Genomic DNA, 18,498 nt, shown 5'->3' on the forward strand with positions numbered 1-18,498 from the left:
TGACAATCCCTCAAATAGATTCAGATTGTTCTACTTGGATCATATCTATACCTACCCAGGGCTAGGGAGGCAGGTCCAAAAAAGTAATAGCCCTACCAGAACCACCTAAGATTTGGGAAGTATACTGCTCACAAAAACTAGGGGATATTTCAAAATGAATATGAAGTGATAAAAAAGAAAAGAAGCATTTAACTTTTTTTGTATTAAACAAGAACATCATAAAAGCAAAGAAAGTTGTTCAATTATGCAAATGAGATGCAAAACCAACTTTTATTTCATTGGTGAAAATGCACTGTACAAAAGGCTGAAAGCACTGGAGTATCTGCACATATCCTGACCTCCTAATTTTTTTTTTTAAATAATTTTATTTTTTTAATGGGGTGACATCAATAAATCAGGATACATATATTCAAAGATAACAAGTCCAGGTTATCTTGTCGTTCAATTATGTTGCATACCCACCACCCAAAGTCAGATTGTCCTCTGTCACCTTCTATCTTGTTTTCTTTGTGCCCCTCCCCACCCCCTATCCCTCTCCCATTCCCCCCTCCCCCCCGTAACCACCACACTCTTATAAATCTGACCTCCTAATTTTTGTGAGCAGTGTAGTTACCCAAAGTAAAAGTGTACAGTGCTCTTACCAAACAGAGAAGTGTTAAGCATGTAAAAAAATAAAAAGCAATAGATGTTCATTTCATCTGGCTTCCCCCATTTAATTGAATCAGAAATCCCTCTGCTCTATATGAGTTTATTAACAAGCTTCAGTTCCTGAAGAGAAAGGCACCAACACAGGTTGAAAATCTACTCTGCAATATATATATTTAGAACCATGTAGGTGAATAACATCCCCCTTTTAGAGGGAATGAGACTTAGATAGGCTCATTCTGTGCCTCTAAGCAAACAGTCTGAAACTAGCAAAACCTAGATTCAAAACTAGTTTTGCCTGATTCATTTCACAACCAAAGTGCTATGCTCTTTTTTTGGCAACCCTGGAGTCAAAGAAACGGTGGCCAAAAGTCCTTAGATGGTAGACACAATCATATTTGGATGACTGTGTTGATTAATCGGCCAATAAATATTTGTTAATTCCCCACTAGCATGAGCTCATAATGTGAGGCCTGCGGTGAAAGACAACTGGCCTAGTCCCTGCCTCCAAAATCAGCAAGAAAGTTGGCAAAACGATACACATAGGCAATCAGGAACACTTTAGTGCTAAACTATGTGGCGTTTATAACATACCCTTCAGTGAGATTCATTCTATAAGTGTGGCAGGAATGGCTGGGAGAAGCAAAAATAATGTGAGAACAAGCAAAGGAATGGTAGCGGACGTGGGCTGCACAGAGACAGCAAAGGATCGGGCTAGCATCGGGCACTACACTGATATCCAGAAACCAGCGTTAACTCAAAGTTTTCAGCAGCGACTGTCAAATTTTCCCAAACCTCTGGGCCAGAGTTCTTTTATTTGCAAAATGAGGAGAATGGAATCTATAAATCTTAGCTACTCTTTCCCTCCATCTAATCCAGAGAATCACAAATTTACTAATTATGGGATTTGTCCAAGAAAAGAGCATGCTCAGAATACTAAGTTAGATCTAAGAATCTACATTTTTTTAAGTTCCACATGTGATCAACCAGGTTGCAGGATCACTTCTTTTATATGAATTTGGGTAAATATACTTCACACAAAGTGGGGGGAGGGTCTTCCCAACTGTAAAATTCACAAGTTCATATGAGAATGTGATTAGAACAAGCATATTGAAAAAAAATTAAGAGAGACCTTGAAAGCCAAAAGGGCTCTCTGCTTTTGTAAAGCAAGGAGGCATTGTGCCCTGGAGTGGAAATTGTGCATTTTTGGGAGTTGATGTGACAGGCTGGGGCCATCACCTCTTTCTCTCTGGCTTGGAGACCCTGGATTATTCCTCACGGAAGCCTTCTCTCCAAGAAAGTCTTGAGTTCTTCTCCTTTCTCCTGCAGTTTTCTGTAGGACACTGAAGTGTGTAAGAACACGCATTGCAGTGGCCCTCCGCAATGATTCTCGCAGCCAGTAATTCTCACCTGGGTGGAACTGCACTTCCTTAGAGAACCCTGGGAAACTGAGGATGAAAAGGCCTCCAACAAAAGCAAACAGCCATCTGTTCGTCTTTCCTGCATCGTTTTACTAAAGGTGACTTGCAAAGGATCCTAAACCGCTGAGAATACAATCACTTGGACTACTCACTGATGAGTTAGGAAGGCAGCCGCATTGGAGTGCTTGCTGCTCATAAGCTGCATTTATGTAGCCGTTACCCCAGCACTTTGATGTTAGGGCAAAAGCGATAAACACAGTGAGGCGCGAGGTAAGGATGAAAACGACCGCACATCGTCCGCCTGGGGACGCCTTCCTCCTTCTGGATTGGATTTTAGTCTTTTTTTTTTTTTAAGTGCTCCATGTATTTCATCCATTGTTTGAAGTGGGCTTGGAGGAAGCGTGCCGCACGCATCCTTTGGTCCCTGCGCGTCCAGCTGTGTCCCTCTGAAGCAGGTCTCTCGGCTCTCGGATCTGGGTCTCCGGGACGCGGGAAAGAGTGCGGTGGGAGTCCCCTGCGCCTCACGCGGCGCTACGCGCAGGAATCCGCCCCCCGGAGGCCAAGTCGGAGAGCTAAGAAGTCGCCCGCTCCTCGCGCCGCCAGAGCCTCCCAGCCCCGACGCGGGGAAGGAGGGAGGGGACCGGAGGAGGGAAAGTGGGGCCGGGCGGGGGGTGCCTGGGAAGCCGGTCTGCGCTGACGTCACTGGGCGCGCAATTCGGGCTGGAGCGCTTTAAAACACGAGCGTGCGAGCGGAGATGCTGCTCCACACCGAGCAGGCGGCCTGCAGCAGCAACGCTCACCGTCCCTGCAGCTGCTGCCGCCAGGGCCATCCCGGAGGGCCGCGTGGCGGCAGCGGGCACGGGCCGGCCCCGCCGCGGGCGAGAGCGCGGCACCCGGCGCTGCAGACGCCCGCTGGGCCGCACAAGCCCGCGGAGCCGCGCCCGCCGTGCCACGACCCGCGTGAACCCCCGCGCAGCCCGGCGACCGCGTCCCGCTAGCAGAGCCCTGCCCCTGCCCCGGCACCATGGACACCTCCTCGGTCCGCGCGCTCCTGTCCTTGCCCGTCCTGCTGCAGCTGGCGGCCGGGGGCGGCTCGCCCAGACCCGGGGCGCTGCTGCGGGGCTGCCCCGCGCACTGTCAGTGCGAGCTGGACGGCAGAATGCTGCTGCGGGTGGACTGCTCGGACCTGGGGCTCGCGGAGCTGCCCTCCAACCTCAGCGTCTTCACCTCCTACCTGTAAGTGCGTCCCCGCTTCCCTCCGAGACGGGGCCCCGGGGAAAGGGCGGCTACAGCCCGAGACCGGGCCGGGGCTCCGCGGCTCCCGCCTGCTCCGGGGGGGGGGCGGGCGAGTTTGTCCAGGGCGTCGTGGCCCGAAGTGTTCGGGCCCCAGGGAAATGCAGGTGTCTCCGCGGGTAGCACGGCTACATTTTCCGGGTCCACAGAGAAACGGCTCCGTTTCCCGGGAAAGCGCTGGTGCGCCGCAGCCTCCGGCCCGGCTCCGGGCGGGTCACCGGGCGAATCCCTCCGAGTGCGGGCATTTGCAGCAGGGTGGGCGTTTGTGCCCCTGAGCCGGGAACCCCCGGGCCGGCGGCGGTGTTCCCAGCCCAGCCTCACCGCCCCTCGGGTCCTGTCTTGTTCCATGAAGAGGTGGGCTGTAAAAAGTTTCCCCAAAAGAGAACCCCAATTTGCCCAACTCCAATAGAACTTACTCCGCATCCCTTGCACGGTCACGTAATGTAATAATTTTTTTTTTCTCTTTCATCTTTTTTTTTTTAATGATGTGATTAAAATGTGGCAACCACAAACTCCGATTAGAGCTGCCAGAACGTTATCTTTACCTTTGGCTGCCCGAGCCGCCCTTTGAAGTGCCGGCGGCCACGGTGTAATCTTTAACCATCTCCCCCTCCCGGGAGGAGAAGGGAAGTGGGCTGAAGGCGGCGGGGCGGGCGAACAGTGGCGCCGACACCCACGAGGAGACCTGAGGCTCCCTGTCATCCCCTCGAGATCCTCACACCCCTTCTTCCCCCCAACACAACCCCTAAAGCCCCAGCCGCGGAGAGGAGGCAGCGGTTCATTTCATCATTTTGTCTCTGGAAAACCCAGGCCCGGAGGGTAACAGGTGGTTGAGAGGATGAGGTGACTGCGGAGGAACCAAGGCGACTGCTCTCCCTCTCCCTAAGGAGAATCTGGGGCTCAGTTCCTTCGGGCAGGGAGACCAGGGCCGAGGTCACGCTGGAAAAGGAGCACTGTGACTACAAGGTGACGCGCTGAGGTTTTAGGTTGAGCCCACCCAAGCCCACGCAATCTTGATGTTGGCTTCTCTAATGTACTCTGGCAGGAGCTAGTTGGGATGTTTGTGAACTCGTTCTTCCCTCTGTTAGCTCTTTTCTGGAGGGAAGAAACATGAAAAGGCTTGCACAACGCCTTCCACTAAATAGTGACTCTTTCCAGAGACAGACTGAGGAAGAAAAAAGCTTTTTTTTTTTTTTTTTTTTACTACTTGTTTAATATGCATTTGAAGAGATGGACTGTCCTACTAGATTTTGCTGTCAGTAGACGGCAATCCTCTCCTCATCTACCATATTCTAAGTGCTTTTCTTTTCTTGAAAGGATTATAAAATTATCTATTTCCCCACCAGGTTTTCCTTCTATCACGCTCATTGCCTAAGGCAATGGTATTTTTACAATGATAGAAATCTGCTCTCATAAGTGATTATTCTCTAAGAATTCACATTTCCTCCACCTAAACAGCTGTTTGTACTACAGAGTGAAATCCTCATCCCTAATCACTCTGCTTTAACTGCTAAACTCATGTGCTCTCCTGTATAGGGAACTTCTGAGAGCAGTGTGGCAATTTCACTTAAGAGCCTAGAACTATTCTTCACCATTACCAGAAAGAAAAACTATATACAAGAGAAGTGTGCAATTCCCCATACACCTACCTATTAAAATCATTCACTCATTTAAAAACATTCAAGAATACAGAAAACAAATTTATGAATAGTGTCAGGATGCTTTTTTCCCCCACTTGAAAGAATGAACATTTGTTGGGCTTCTGTTACTAAAATTTGGCATGAAATGCTGCTTCAAATCATTTCCCACATACGGCAGAGGCATTTCACTGCATCCTCCATGTGCTCAGGAGACCTGACTGCCACTGTTCACTATCTAGCATTATAGTTAACTCCTGGGAGTGAAAACACCATTAGGAAATTGCCACCTTCTTTTCATCCTATTTGATGACAATCTGTACCCTGGCTTAAGGGGAAATTTTCTAAGTGCCCTATAAAGTATTGAACTCAAAGTATGTGAAAAGCGTCACAGTGAATGCTAAATACTTGCTTCTGATGGTTGACATTTCAGGCGGGCATGAGTGCAAAATGTAGAAATCCATCTGGAAGTAAATAACCAAACTGATGTTCTTCATAACATGTGATTTCAGAATTTGGTCCTCATAGAGGACAAAATGCCAGGGCCCCTGGGATGCCCTTTCCTCATGGGTTGAGGGGTTTGTCAGTTTTTCTGGAGTTTTTTTGTTTTTACAACCATGGGAGATCTGTGCAGACACATTAAGGGTAAATGGTGCCCTCTTTTGGTTACACCTAGATTATCTAACCATTTCTGCCTTCACTTGAGCACTCATAACTTAAAAGAAGAATTTTTATTTACACATATTCAAATAAATGAGCATGTATATTACTGGTTTTGTTATTTTAAGAAATAACTTTCCTTTGCTCTTGAAAGGGAACTTTCACTTACAGCCCCACACCACTGGGGCCCAGCAGTAATTAAGCTTGGATGAGAAAGTTGCAATGTGTAAAGACTCTTGGGTAAAAGGCCAGACTATTATCTTTTTCTGTTTGTAGTAGGTTATCACCATTTATTTGAGTCAAAATGTTATCTCTTAATCTTCCTCTCTTCCCCACAAAAGAACAAGTATTTCCTTTTCTTCAAACAGATTGAGTATGGCAAGTTCCAGCTGTACACATTTGGCAAATAGATTGTACCACAATCTGAGAGCTGACTAGTCAGACTCCTAGGTAAAGGAAGTTTCCTAACTCTCTTCATAGAAGGCTAGAGCTATTTATGTGCAGTTTTATAGTCTCTCTTCCCCCAGAAAAGCTAAATCTTAGGCCAACATTAATAGTAATTCTCCTTTCTTTTTGAACTGCATTGCCCAGTAGATCTGAAATTGGACCACAGAACATAGTGGAAACCCTGGAAAAATCTCAATCTTAATCCTCTCTCTCTCTCCCTCTTCTTCCTTCCCTCCCAGTGGTTATGGACTCTGATTTCACAAAAGGGGGCTAATAAAGCTCATTCAGCAGAAAATAAGGAAAACTCCAAGGTTGAGACATAAAAGCAGATGATAATTGTTGACAATGTTTAATACATCTCAATTTACCAGTAATGATTTATCAGAAATAAAGTAGCACTGATTTCTAATCTTATTGTAGGTAAATTATTTTATTGTACCAAATGTGAATGCTTTGAAAATGCATTCGAATAAGCTCCCCTGTGCTACTTTGATATCTTTCATCCAGTTAATGTGGCATCCAAATAGAAAACTGAGTTCTAATGAACATCTGATATTGTAAATATATGTTCCTTTATTGATCTAGAACAGCCATTTTATTTTTAAATGAGAACTTATTTGTTTATTTGTTTGTTTGTTTGTTTTTGCTGTTAAGGACATGAACATTTCATTCACAAGCAAATTTATGTCACATGAACCAAAAGAACTGAAGAAAGATTTGTGTTTTAGTTTAATGTGTGTAGTTTGGTTACTTTTCCATATGTAACTTTGGAAGAATATTTAATTTTACATGTAATTGGTAAAACTGGTATTAATAAGAATCTATCAAAAACTATAATTAATTACATGAAGTATGGTCCTGGTGTCATACATGCATTTTAAGCATTTAAAATGCAGCTTCAATGTTTAAAAACATTCTTTAGATCTTTGAAACTGGTTTTGTATAGTTCTGCTTCTCTTCAAGCAAAAAGGTATTTTAAATAAAGGAAAATGTTTGTATTTTAACAATGGTTACAAAAGCTTCAACTGTTATAACAGTCTTAAAGTTTATATCGATTTTAAAATTATAGTTTGCTCTATAACTTACTTTAAAAATCATTTTAAAATAAAATGATGCCAATGACTTTTCTCCATCTTAATCAAGTTCTTTCTTTTTCTCCAGGATCCCAGATTATTGTTGTTTTTTTTACTGGTGTTTTTATTACAGTGGCAATTAATGAAACTATTTGACTAAAGTAGTCTGAGTGATTATTTTATTAAGTAGTAACTCTGATTCAAACAATATTTTAGCACAGAATAAATAATTTACCAAATATATTCAAAATATGCATGGCAGAGTTTATGAGATAAGAATGAATTTTTACATACAATTAAACATGATCTTCAGTCTTTTTCCTTCTTATTCATTTTCTTCAAAGTAAAAAAAGTTCTGATAAGCAACAAAAAGTAGCAATCACAAATGAGTTAGAAGATTGGAATCAAAAAATAACCTTTGTAGTTAAATAAAACTATTTTTTGATAATGGAATCATCCCCATGTGGATATATTTAAAGAAGTTCAGAAACACAATACTGGTCTATGATTTGTCATAACTAAATTTTATTAATCTGAGCTATTGGACTGTTTTTAATTTCTAAAACATATAATTGTTAAAATCATAGGAATGATGACCAAGTAAGCAATTGACCCAAAAAAGCTATTGTTTAAAATTAAAGACATTGCAGAATATTTATGCTTTTATAATGGATACCTAGTATCTACTCACTTAATCAAGCATTTTTATGTTTCTTCTATTAAATTCATACATTTAAGTCATTTTAGCTATAAGTGTAAATTAGGTTTCCAATTAATCCAAATCACATGCCATAAGATAGACATGAAAAACAGCAGTGAGCTCTCTATTGAGCAATTCTGTGAAGTAACTTTTTGGGTTGCATTTGGTTATATAAATTTAGAATAATGCTAAATGATATTTTCACTTGCAAACTCCTTACAAGTGGATATTTCTGGTAAATTGAATTCTTCGTGAGAAGGCAAATTTCTCTGAGATTCAAGCTCCTCACTTCTGTAATAATGTTTTTCTTTATAGACTCTCCTAGTAGAGAAGTGCGTCAGACTGGCATTCCACAACTGATATATTACATACCAAAGAAAACAAGCTGATAATCTAGTCCTGTTGCTATTTTTGCTGTACCTTAGTAAAATTTTATTTGTTAAATCTGCTCATGAATTAAAACCCACTAGAACTCTTATTCTCAGATCTGTCAGTTTCCATCCACATTTTTATTCAGTCATTATAGAAACCAACCACATATACAATTTCACCTGTGGAATTCACTGTCTATGGGGAAAGGTGACATTCCACAGCCTATAAGATAGACTTTTTCATAAAACTTTTCATAGTTCAAAATATTTTGTTCTTTATAGGTTACAACCCCATTCCTGAAATCCCTGGCATTTTCTCCTACCTTTCTGGTTAATTTTGTTATTGTTGTTACATTGATTGAGCCCAATAGATATATGTTATTTGAAACGTGTAGGTAGAATATTAGTCATTTGACTTCAGGAAGTTATCTGGTGATAAAGCCAAAAGACTGTTAACAAGGCATTAGCATTAGTAGGGGAACTGTTTAAAAGATGCTTCATAGGCAGGAGTCCTCCTCATAGCCTCATCTATATACTGCTCACAAAAATTAGAGGATATTTCAAAATAAATATGAAGCTATAAAATATCCCCAGATTTTTGTGAGCAGTATATTACCCTTATTCTCAGTGCTTCAGTCTGGTATTAGAGAAGCTGGAATTTATTGTAAGAGCATACAATAGAGCAACCCATGTCCATGAAATCATCTTAAAGTCAGATGGAATAACACTCCAGGATGTGATGTTGGGCTATCTAAATTACCTTGTTATTTTAATAACAACAACAACAATAGGCCCTGGCCACTTGGCTCAATGGTAGAGTATCGGTCCAGAGTGTAGATGTTCCAGGTTTGATTCCCGGTCAGGGCACACAGGAAAAGCGCCCATCCACTTCTCCACCCCTCCTCCTCTCACTTCTCTCTCTCTCTCTCTCTCTCTCTTCTCCTCCCCTCTACTCCTCCCTTCCTGCAGCCAAGGCCCCATTGAAGCAAGTTGGCCCTGGGCACTGAGAATGGATCCATAGCCTCTGCCTCAGGCGCTAAAAAATGGCTCCAGTTGCAATGGAGCAAAGGCCTCAGATGGGCAGAGCATCGCCCTCTAGTGGGCTTGCCAGGTGGATCCTGGTCGGAGAGCATGCAGGAGTTTCTCTGCCTCCCCTCCTCTCACTAAAATTAAAAATAAATAAATAAAACAATAATAATAACAGCTGACATTTATGTTGTTCTTTCTGAGTTCCAGGCATTATGCTGAGTACTCAATCATACATCCCACACCTTATAACACAGGTACTATTTTCATTCCTAACTTAGGAGCCTGTAAACTTATTCCAAGAATATTTCCATTGCTCAAAATATTTTTAGACTTCTTTGAAGTTATCTTAAGGACCAGTTTACCAGAAACACAAGAAAACCAGTCTTTTAATTTATGGTTATGCCTCAAAGTAAATGTAATTGGTGCTGAAATATTTCAGCACATTTCTCTTTTCAGAAACAATTTATGAAGCTCTGGGAAATGTGGTTTTTAATTTTCAAAAAAAAATGAGAATTATATTATATAGCTTAAGGCCAAGATTTTAAGTTTAGTGAAATAACTTTTCACTTTTTCTTGTCTCCAAGTCAAAGATAAATGGTGGTGGTAGCTGCTAGGCATTATAAAGATTGACCAATTGACAGATAACTTCCTAGTCAAGAATAACGCTGTTTTGTTTTGTTTTGTTTTGTTTTTCTGTGACCAGATCTATGTGCCAGGTGAAGTAGTTGCATTCTTTCCAATTATTTTTTGGTTCAGAAAGACACAAACTTTCTTAACAGGTCAATGTTATTTGAGTTTGTATTCACTTTTGTAAGTGATCAGATTAAATGAATTGATGTCATGAAGATCTACATACTGTCATTTATTTGACTTGAAATGGAGAATTATTCCAAAGTTTTATATATAATATATTGTACATATTTCAAATATACACATATATATGCATATACATTCATGCATATAAACATACATATATTTTTTGTGATGGCTAACCTTACATGTATACTTCCTAAAGTCTTCACTAAAAAAAGAACCTGAGAATTTTTTTACTATAGTATATAGATTATGTATATTTAACACTTAAGGCAGTGATGCAAATTTCTTTGTAATTTAGAAATCCAGATAAGTCAGAAAAGGCGCTTTCCTTAACTATTCATTTAATTTTTTTCAGTCCTTCAGTTTTTTTGGTGCTGTAAACCTACATGTTTACAATTTATTATATTACAAACTTATCATGTAAAAGAAATAGGTGGCCAATTAATTATAAATTATATTCAGTATAAATAGCCCCTCATCAAGTAAATATTGATGTTTAAAAAATTTAGGAGACATTGAAACATAATCTCTAAAATTCCTTAAAACAGTACTCTCAAATCTTTTCTATTAACTGATCATTAATAATGTAAAATTGTTCAGCAATTCCTAATTTTCAAGTGTCTCATTTTTTTAATGCATGCATATTATTTTCATATTCATTTTATCCTTTTTGTCTTCAGAAGAAGTTTTGTTCCCTCTTCTAACAAGGACTCTGGTGATCAAGGGGGAAGACAGAGATCTCATGCACACACTAACACACACACCAACACTCCAATTAGAAACAATTTTTTTTGTGCCACTTGCTCCGAGAAAATAATACATAACATTGACATGGCTTGACAGTGGAGAGCCAATCCTTTTGAGGGGAGAGACTGAGCTGGCTGTGTGAAGGCACCTTCGGTTTGGTTGAGAAGCTGAAATGCAGAAGACAATTGTCCTGGCAAAGGGAGCCCAACTCCAGCTGAGAACGCGTGCACTGAGCTGACCTTCCTCGTCAGCCTGCCAGCTGAGATTAAGGTTTCCTCAAGCGGTCCCTTGTTAGCCCAGCCTTTTCCCCAGTGTTGCTCATCTTTCACAACTGGAAGCCAAATGTTTTAAACTGTTACTCAATTTTGCAGCCAAATTCCTTTATTTCCTCCTTCCACCTCCTTTTCTCCCTTACGCACACCCATATACACAGGCACACACTCTGTGATGGCTACCCTTAAATGCATACCTTCCTTCCCAAAGTCTATACTAAGGAGAGGATGTAAGAATTTTTATGGTTTATGAAGAAAAAAATAACTAGTAAATATCTTTGTGCTTTTTTTCTTGAAAACTTGATTAAGTAGAACAGGAACCTCTACAAAAGATATCTATTTGCAAAAATAACCTTCCTTTGATCAAAAAGCCACAAAAGTGTAGTTCTCAAGAAAGTAGAAAACCACACATGATCTCAAGTGGAAAAAATATAAAGAATTTGCTGAATTTTTAACCTTAGCACATAACAAAGATATTATTTTAAACTTGGTTGGTTAATGTGGGCTGTGTTAGAACTTTCATTGTGTTGTGTTTGGGTTTACCCAGTGTTATTTTAATGAGTTTATTGGTTCAACGCACAAAACACCACATGCCACTTGGAAGGTCTTAGGTTATAAATTTTCTTGTGAGGCACTTACTTGAAGGAACTCTGTTATATAATCAATTGGTCTTTAAATCTATCAGCACAAAAATAAGCTTTCACTTTTTGTATGCATATACAGTAAGAATTATTTGGTTATAAAAACCAAATAAAAATTTCCATGGAAAGAGTTACATTCCTTAATCATTTATTTTGAATATATATTGAGACTTTTTCAATAAACATTTTTTTTTATTTATTCATTTTTTATTAGAGAGAGAGGGGAGAGAGAAAGAGAGGGAGAGAGAGAGAGAGAGAACAGGGGGAGGAGCAGGAAACATCAACTCCCATATGTGCCTTGACCAGGCAAGCCCAGGGTTTTGAACCGGCGACCTCAGCATTCCAGATCGACGCTTTATCCACTGCGCCACCACAGGTCAGGCCAATAAACATTTTTTCACAATGAATCTATAGAATTAGTTTGGTGTCTTCTAGTAAAGACGGAGGTAAGAAGTCTATCTCTTTATTCTCTCTTCATCCTTCCAGTTCCTATGGGACCCTTTAGCAGACATGCCTGCATTTGGCGATAGGTATACTCTATTAATGTTATAGTGTCCACTTCCCAATAGAGTAAAGCCAAAAAAAAAAAAAATGGCAAGAGATTTGGCAAGGCTAATTCAGGGAATCTGCCACCCAAGAAACAGTGCAGGCAGAACTGAGAGGCTATGAGACCTCCTTTGGGCATCCTGTCCCCAGATGGTTCACTTCTCCTGTGGCTTTCTTAATCCTTTTCCATCCCTCACTTCTAGATAGCATCTGAGGAAGACTGGAAGGATGCATTTTTCTTATCTCAGACACTTTCTTCCCAGGGGTTCAAACGACAAAGTGAAGGGAAATTTAGAAAGAATAGTCTTTGGGATTAAAATATCAGCCCTGAGTGCACTGAAATTGGGTCTTTGATTTTAACTTGGGGAAGCCACATCACTATTCTTGTGGTGGGAGACCTTAACTCACCACAGCCCCCGTTCCCCGCCAGCTGTTGTTCTCTAGGGCTCAGGGCCACAGAGTGCAGGAGGAAGTTCAAGATCTTTTTTCATTGAGTCTTCAAGCTCGGGTAGCAAAAGGAAATCCTAGTTAAACCAGATTCTCCCAGGGTGTAAGCATATCTCATTTGAAGATCTCAAAAGTTTTAGCAACATGATTAACTGACAGCAAGTATCCACCTTCCACCTTCCAGCTGCCAGCCTTCCAGCTTAAAGTCTATTTCCCCAGGCTCTTATAATCATGAAAAGTGTTGAGTGGATATAGACTGGTCCCAAATGACTATTATGTAGTAATTTGAAGCTCCCTTTGCTTTAGCTGCAAAAACTCCTTGGAACATAGTTAATTGTATATTGGGAAGGAAAGGCAAATTTTGGTAGATTATATTAATTATTATCAAAGCAATTCAGAGTGAGCTAATAACTAACTACATTTAGAGTAAGTTCTACTGTAAAGAACTCAAAGGATAATCTTTTATCCACAAATTACCAGAATGACTAAGCTGTATACCTAAGGTCACATTACACAGTGCAAGACTGAAATTTAATCATAATTGCTAGAGCGTTGCCCTAATTGCCCGAATAAATGGAATTAAAATAACTTAGATGTGTTGTGGAGGTTTTTGATAAGTCAAACTCAATGTCTACCCATGCGTGGGATTTAGAATGGAAAGAACATTGGAAATCATCTAATCCAACATCTTCTTTCATAAATGATGAAAGTCATGCTCATAAGAGGTAAATGACGTTCTCAAAATCACATAGATGGCAAAAATGGAATTGGAACTCAGGTGTCCTAAAAACCCTAGTAGAATGCTCCTTCCTGTCAACTTTTTGCTTTAATGTCAGATACTCACATGAATTCTAAGACTCTATTATTTTCCTAGATGTTTCCAAATATCTTGTTGCTTTTGTATGTTACATATCCTCACATCTAGGTATGAGCCTAAACTTAACCTCAGCACCTTTTTTTGACCCGAACAATCAAACTTAGTTTAAGGAAATAATAATTTCCTAAATTTTTGTTCATAGTGAGTTAACATGCTCATTGTAATTTCAATTTTATTTGTTCCCTTAATTTGACTAAATTTAGGTCTCCTAAATTTCTCTTGTATCTGTTCCCTTTTTCCTCTAGCACTGAAATGCATTAGTTTATGTTCTCACTTCTCTCCCGTAACTGACAGTCTCCTGTCTCAGTTTGCATAGATGCCCAAGACCCACACAATGCTTACCACCCTACTAGTTTGTTTGTCCAAGATGCCAACTGTGGTCAATGTCTTTCTTAGAGTCAATCCTTCAATGGCTTCTTATGTCTTTCATGACACAATTTAACTCCTCAGTGTAACCTACAAAGCCAGCTTCTCTTGCCTCACCCCCAGCTGCAGACTGCTGCCGGTTCCCCCTCCCTAGCCTCTCATGCTCTCCTCTCTCCTGTCATATCAAACTACCTCCTACAATTTCAGTGTTTCATGCCTTCAGGTTCTCACATGTGTTGGTCTCTGCTGGAAATGCCTTTCTTCTTTCCCATCAGTCTTTCTATACTCAATTTGAAAATCACAGAACACTTTCTGTGACCCCTCCCATTTCAGGAAATTGTCTTTGATGCTTCTATGTCATGTGAACCCACTTGTCCCAGCATTTGCCACACTTGATAACCATATTTAATTGACTCCTCTGTTTCTATTACTAGACTACATATCCCTTGAATTATCCATTTTTTTTGGACTGAATCAGAAAGGAGTCTTCCTTGGATTTGGATCAGAACACAGAATCCCTGTGTATTAGTCAAGTTGTTCATTTTTTATATTTTATGTTGCTTTGCTCTCTTGGGGCTTACCTGAACTAAGAGAGACTGTCCCTCCCAGGGCTAGCTAATTCCCAGAGATAACAATGACTCCTTTGCAAGCCAAGCACTTTTCATGTGCAAACCAACCAACCAAAGTCTGCACCCTCGACCACCTTTGCTGGGCTCTTTAAGTGTTGTTACACTCTAGGTCAATATTCCTTGTCCTGATCACCCCAGGGCCAGATATCAAACAATTGGAGACAGCCCTGCACCACACAGTCTGCTGAAATGATTCAAACTAGGTGATTCTAAGCCCGCTTACTCTGTCCATTTCCTCCCACGGAGACCACAATAAAGACTCTTGCCCCTGCTTTTCTCTCCTTCCTTCTGCCGCCTGACAGACACAGGTGCTTCCCCGTGTGGCCCTGCAGACTGAGTTGCCCCTCCTCTTGGGAACTCTAAGTAACAAATCCTTTTCAATAGCCCTTGCCTCCTGATCTATCAGCCATACCATACCTGAATAATATGAAAAGCTACATTTTAAAACACTCTGTGTCCATACATGCCTGTGCCTGAGCAACTTCAAAAGAAGATATGGTCCAGGCACGTCTGAAGGAGAGTCGGCACCGTTTTCTCTCTGGGAGGAACTCGTATGTTTCCCTAAACTCTGTGTAAGACTTGTTCTTTGTCCACACCTAAGATGTAAGGTGTCATTTTTCCGGTCACCAAATATGTAACAGAGTAGACGAGCTGATATAATCTCTGGTATAATCTTATAATTGGTGATAAAGAGGTCATCCAATGTCAATCTGGCAGACTGCATTGTTTTGTTTGTAAACTCCCATGACAGAAAGAAATTTAAATAGTGCTTTTAACACTTTTACCACCAGTTTCTCATTTGCCCTTCATAACAAACAGCAAAATGGTTTATTATTATCCCCACTTTGGGGATAAGAACACTTCTGGACAAAGATTGCAGCCTTATTTTAAATGACCTCGGCAGGTACTCGACCTCAGTTTTCTCATCTGTAAAATGGCAATAATGGCATTTGCCTCACTGTGTTGTTGTGAAGATTGGAAGAACAATGCACATGAAGCACTTTGCGTAGGACCATGTGTCTGGAGCAGACATTTAACATTTGTTGTTATTGTGTTTTTTGATGATGATGTTACGGTTACTTTAACACTAAACCCACACTTTTCAAATACACAGTGTTGGCTCTTATTGTTATTTCCCAAAGTATTTTACAATTGTAAGCATAATTTTTCACTAAACAAGATTTTTTTAATGTTAAAAACAAGTTAGAGAACAACAGAAAGTTGATTTAAAAAAGAAAATAGAGGAAGCAAGAGGAGGCAGCTTCAGCTGAGTAGGGTGTCACCCAGAATCTGTTTAAGTAAAAATATTCTACCTTTCATCTCTGATCCTTGGTATCAAATAGATAAAAGATTCTGAGTATTGAATGAAGTTTTAGATTTTCATCTGGGTGTGTAACATTGTGTAGACACGGCACAAATCTCCAGGGTGGCTGACTACTGAGTAGATGCTTTGTCACAGACTGTGGGCTGGGAGCCCAATGTTAGGAGTCCATTCCTCAGACATGATGTAATGAATGGCCCGCGATTTGTGATCCTAAATTTAAATTGTTTTTGTTCTCTTATTTTTTCATCTCGCCCATCCTCATGATTTTTCCTAACTATATAGGAAAAATTTAGTTTGGTAACTGCTTGGGCTCTTAGATACTCCCATCTCAGCAGCTGTCTTGCTACACATAGCAGCAGGCGAGAGATGATGGATTTAGGGGGATTGAGAAAAAATTTGAGAATCCAGCCTTTTCTCAGAATTAAAGGGATACTCAGGGGAAAAAATGCAAGTTCTTAACACAAAAAAGTGTGTTTGGTTATATTTTTATATTAACTAAAAATAATAATAATTCTACTCTAAGGAACAAACTGACTTAATTAGAGAATAGGTTTGTCTATCTGAAAATACATTTCACAGAGTTGAATTTTCACGAGGAATTTCATTGTAGCTGTCTTTGATAAAGAAGCAGTTGATTCAACACAACAACAGGAAGAATCATGGCAGTCAGTGATGACAACAAGGCTAAAATTGTTGCCTGGAGAAATAATAAGGACCAGGGACTTAAATCTGTGAGGAGAGGGATTCAAAGTTATATAGGGGGTCACAATACTACTTGGACTTGCGTTTGAGCAGAAGGTCTCCAGAATTAGGCCCTGTGGTCCTCAGCAGAGAGGAGAGATGGATGGGTGGTCCTTGGACTTGACAGTATTTGAATCCGGCTGGGTGAGTCCTGTGTCACCATCTCAGCAGATTCTCACACCCCTTTACAGAAGAGGCCAGCTGCATTGGCCACTACCAATAAAAGCAAAAGAGCAGCTCTGAAAAGGGCAAGAGAAATCTCCCCTGTGGCAACACTTTTGTGTCTTACTACATGCGAAAATATGATTGAATTCTCAAGTGCCCACTGAATTATTAAAGTAGGAAGCTGATGTATTTTACCGCCTTAACACCAAAACTGAAGGACTTTCAGGGAGACATCTATTGTGTGTTATCCAGGAGCACAGACTGGAGAAGTGGGACCTATCCACTCAGCTTATATGAGGCAGTTAATAGTCACTAAACCAAAGAGGACCACAGGCAGCAAAAGTTGAATGATTTCAAATTAAGGGTCAGGAGGTCCTCTCTCAGATAAAGCAAATTCTTCAGGTGGAGAGGGAATAAAAGGAAAGTGACAGCCCAGGAGAGACTGTGGCAAATAACAAAAGGATTAGAAAGTGTCAAGAGGGACTCACAGGTGAAGTGAACTGCAGGACAAAGAAGGAGACAAGAGTACAAGCTGCCCAGCAAGACACAGGCCCTGGCTACTGTCTCTGCTTTGGGGTTGGCTCACCCCGTGGGCAGAATTCAGTCCTTCAAGGGGTTTCCACACACACTGACATATACTACACACACACACACACACACACACACACACACACACACACACAAGGGCACAGCGGCATTTACATGTGAAAGAAAAGGAAACTCATTTTAGAAACAACTTCAAAATCTCAAAATACATATATCTACCTACACGAACCATAGGTTAAGGCAACTCATGAGAACTGGGAAGAAATTAACACTATGGTGCAGGAAAACAGAACATTTAGAGGAGATGTGTGTGCTAGAAGATTCTCTATCTTGTCTGCACTTTAGCTCCAACTGGAATCTAATGTTAACCTTCTTGAGACCCTGCTCACACACCAAATGAACTAAATCAGTATCTCCAATGGAAGAATGGAGGCATCCGAATGATTCTTTTCACCCTTCAAGGCAAATGCAATGTGCCATCAAGGTTTGAGAACCTCTAAGCTAGATCTAGCTACCCCACCAACCAGCCATAGAATCTCCAGCAAGATGCCTACAGTTTTTGCATCTGTAGAATAAGAGGTGAGCACATGCTCTGAGATCTCTCCTAATTCTATTGTTCTATGAATCTAGGAGCTTGACGTTTGCAGGTATTGTAACAGGACAGGTGTAGCGAAACAGGAGGTTTCTACACACCCACTCCATTTTGTGCAGCCAGTCTGGAAGCATTGTTTACTCTCCTGCAGTAAGATTACTTAAAATGACTTTATTTGTTTTACAGTTTAGAGGGCCTCTGTAGGTAGCCTCAGGAGCCCATTCATTTCATTAACATTAAATCAACAAGCAGACCTTCTTTCTGCCTCTCTCGAGCAGGATTAATGGATTTTGGCATGATTTGTGCATCTAGCAGCAAAACCCCGTGCTGAGAAAGCTAGCAGGCTTGACTAATTCCCAGCAGTGCTAACTTCATAAACTTACTTTCAGCTTTTAACTCTGACTGAAGATTGAAGTAATGACTTCACGCTGTTACGTTTGAATTCATGATACTCAAGATGTATTAAAAAACCATACAAAAATGATACACTATTTGATAAATTGAATGTATGTG

At 40.8% G+C, this 18,498-nt stretch overlaps 1 protein-coding gene across 1 annotated transcript in view; it reads left to right on the top strand.

The window, feature by feature from the left end:
* The first annotated feature begins 2,946 nt into the window (after positions 1-2,946).
* Positions 2,947-18,498, top strand: part of LGR5 (leucine rich repeat containing G protein-coupled receptor 5) — a 143,169-nt gene continuing 127,617 nt past the window's right edge. Inside the window, exon 1 of the mRNA XM_066368565.1 lies at positions 2,947-3,302. Coding sequence (XP_066224662.1) covers positions 3,091-3,302 — 212 coding nt within the window. The 5' untranslated portion in view covers positions 2,947-3,090. The remainder of the gene's footprint in view (positions 3,303-18,498) is intronic.

Source organism: Saccopteryx leptura, chromosome 2, assembly GCF_036850995.1.
Source record: "Saccopteryx leptura isolate mSacLep1 chromosome 2, mSacLep1_pri_phased_curated, whole genome shotgun sequence".
Taxonomy (NCBI): Eukaryota; Metazoa; Chordata; class Mammalia; order Chiroptera; family Emballonuridae; genus Saccopteryx; species Saccopteryx leptura.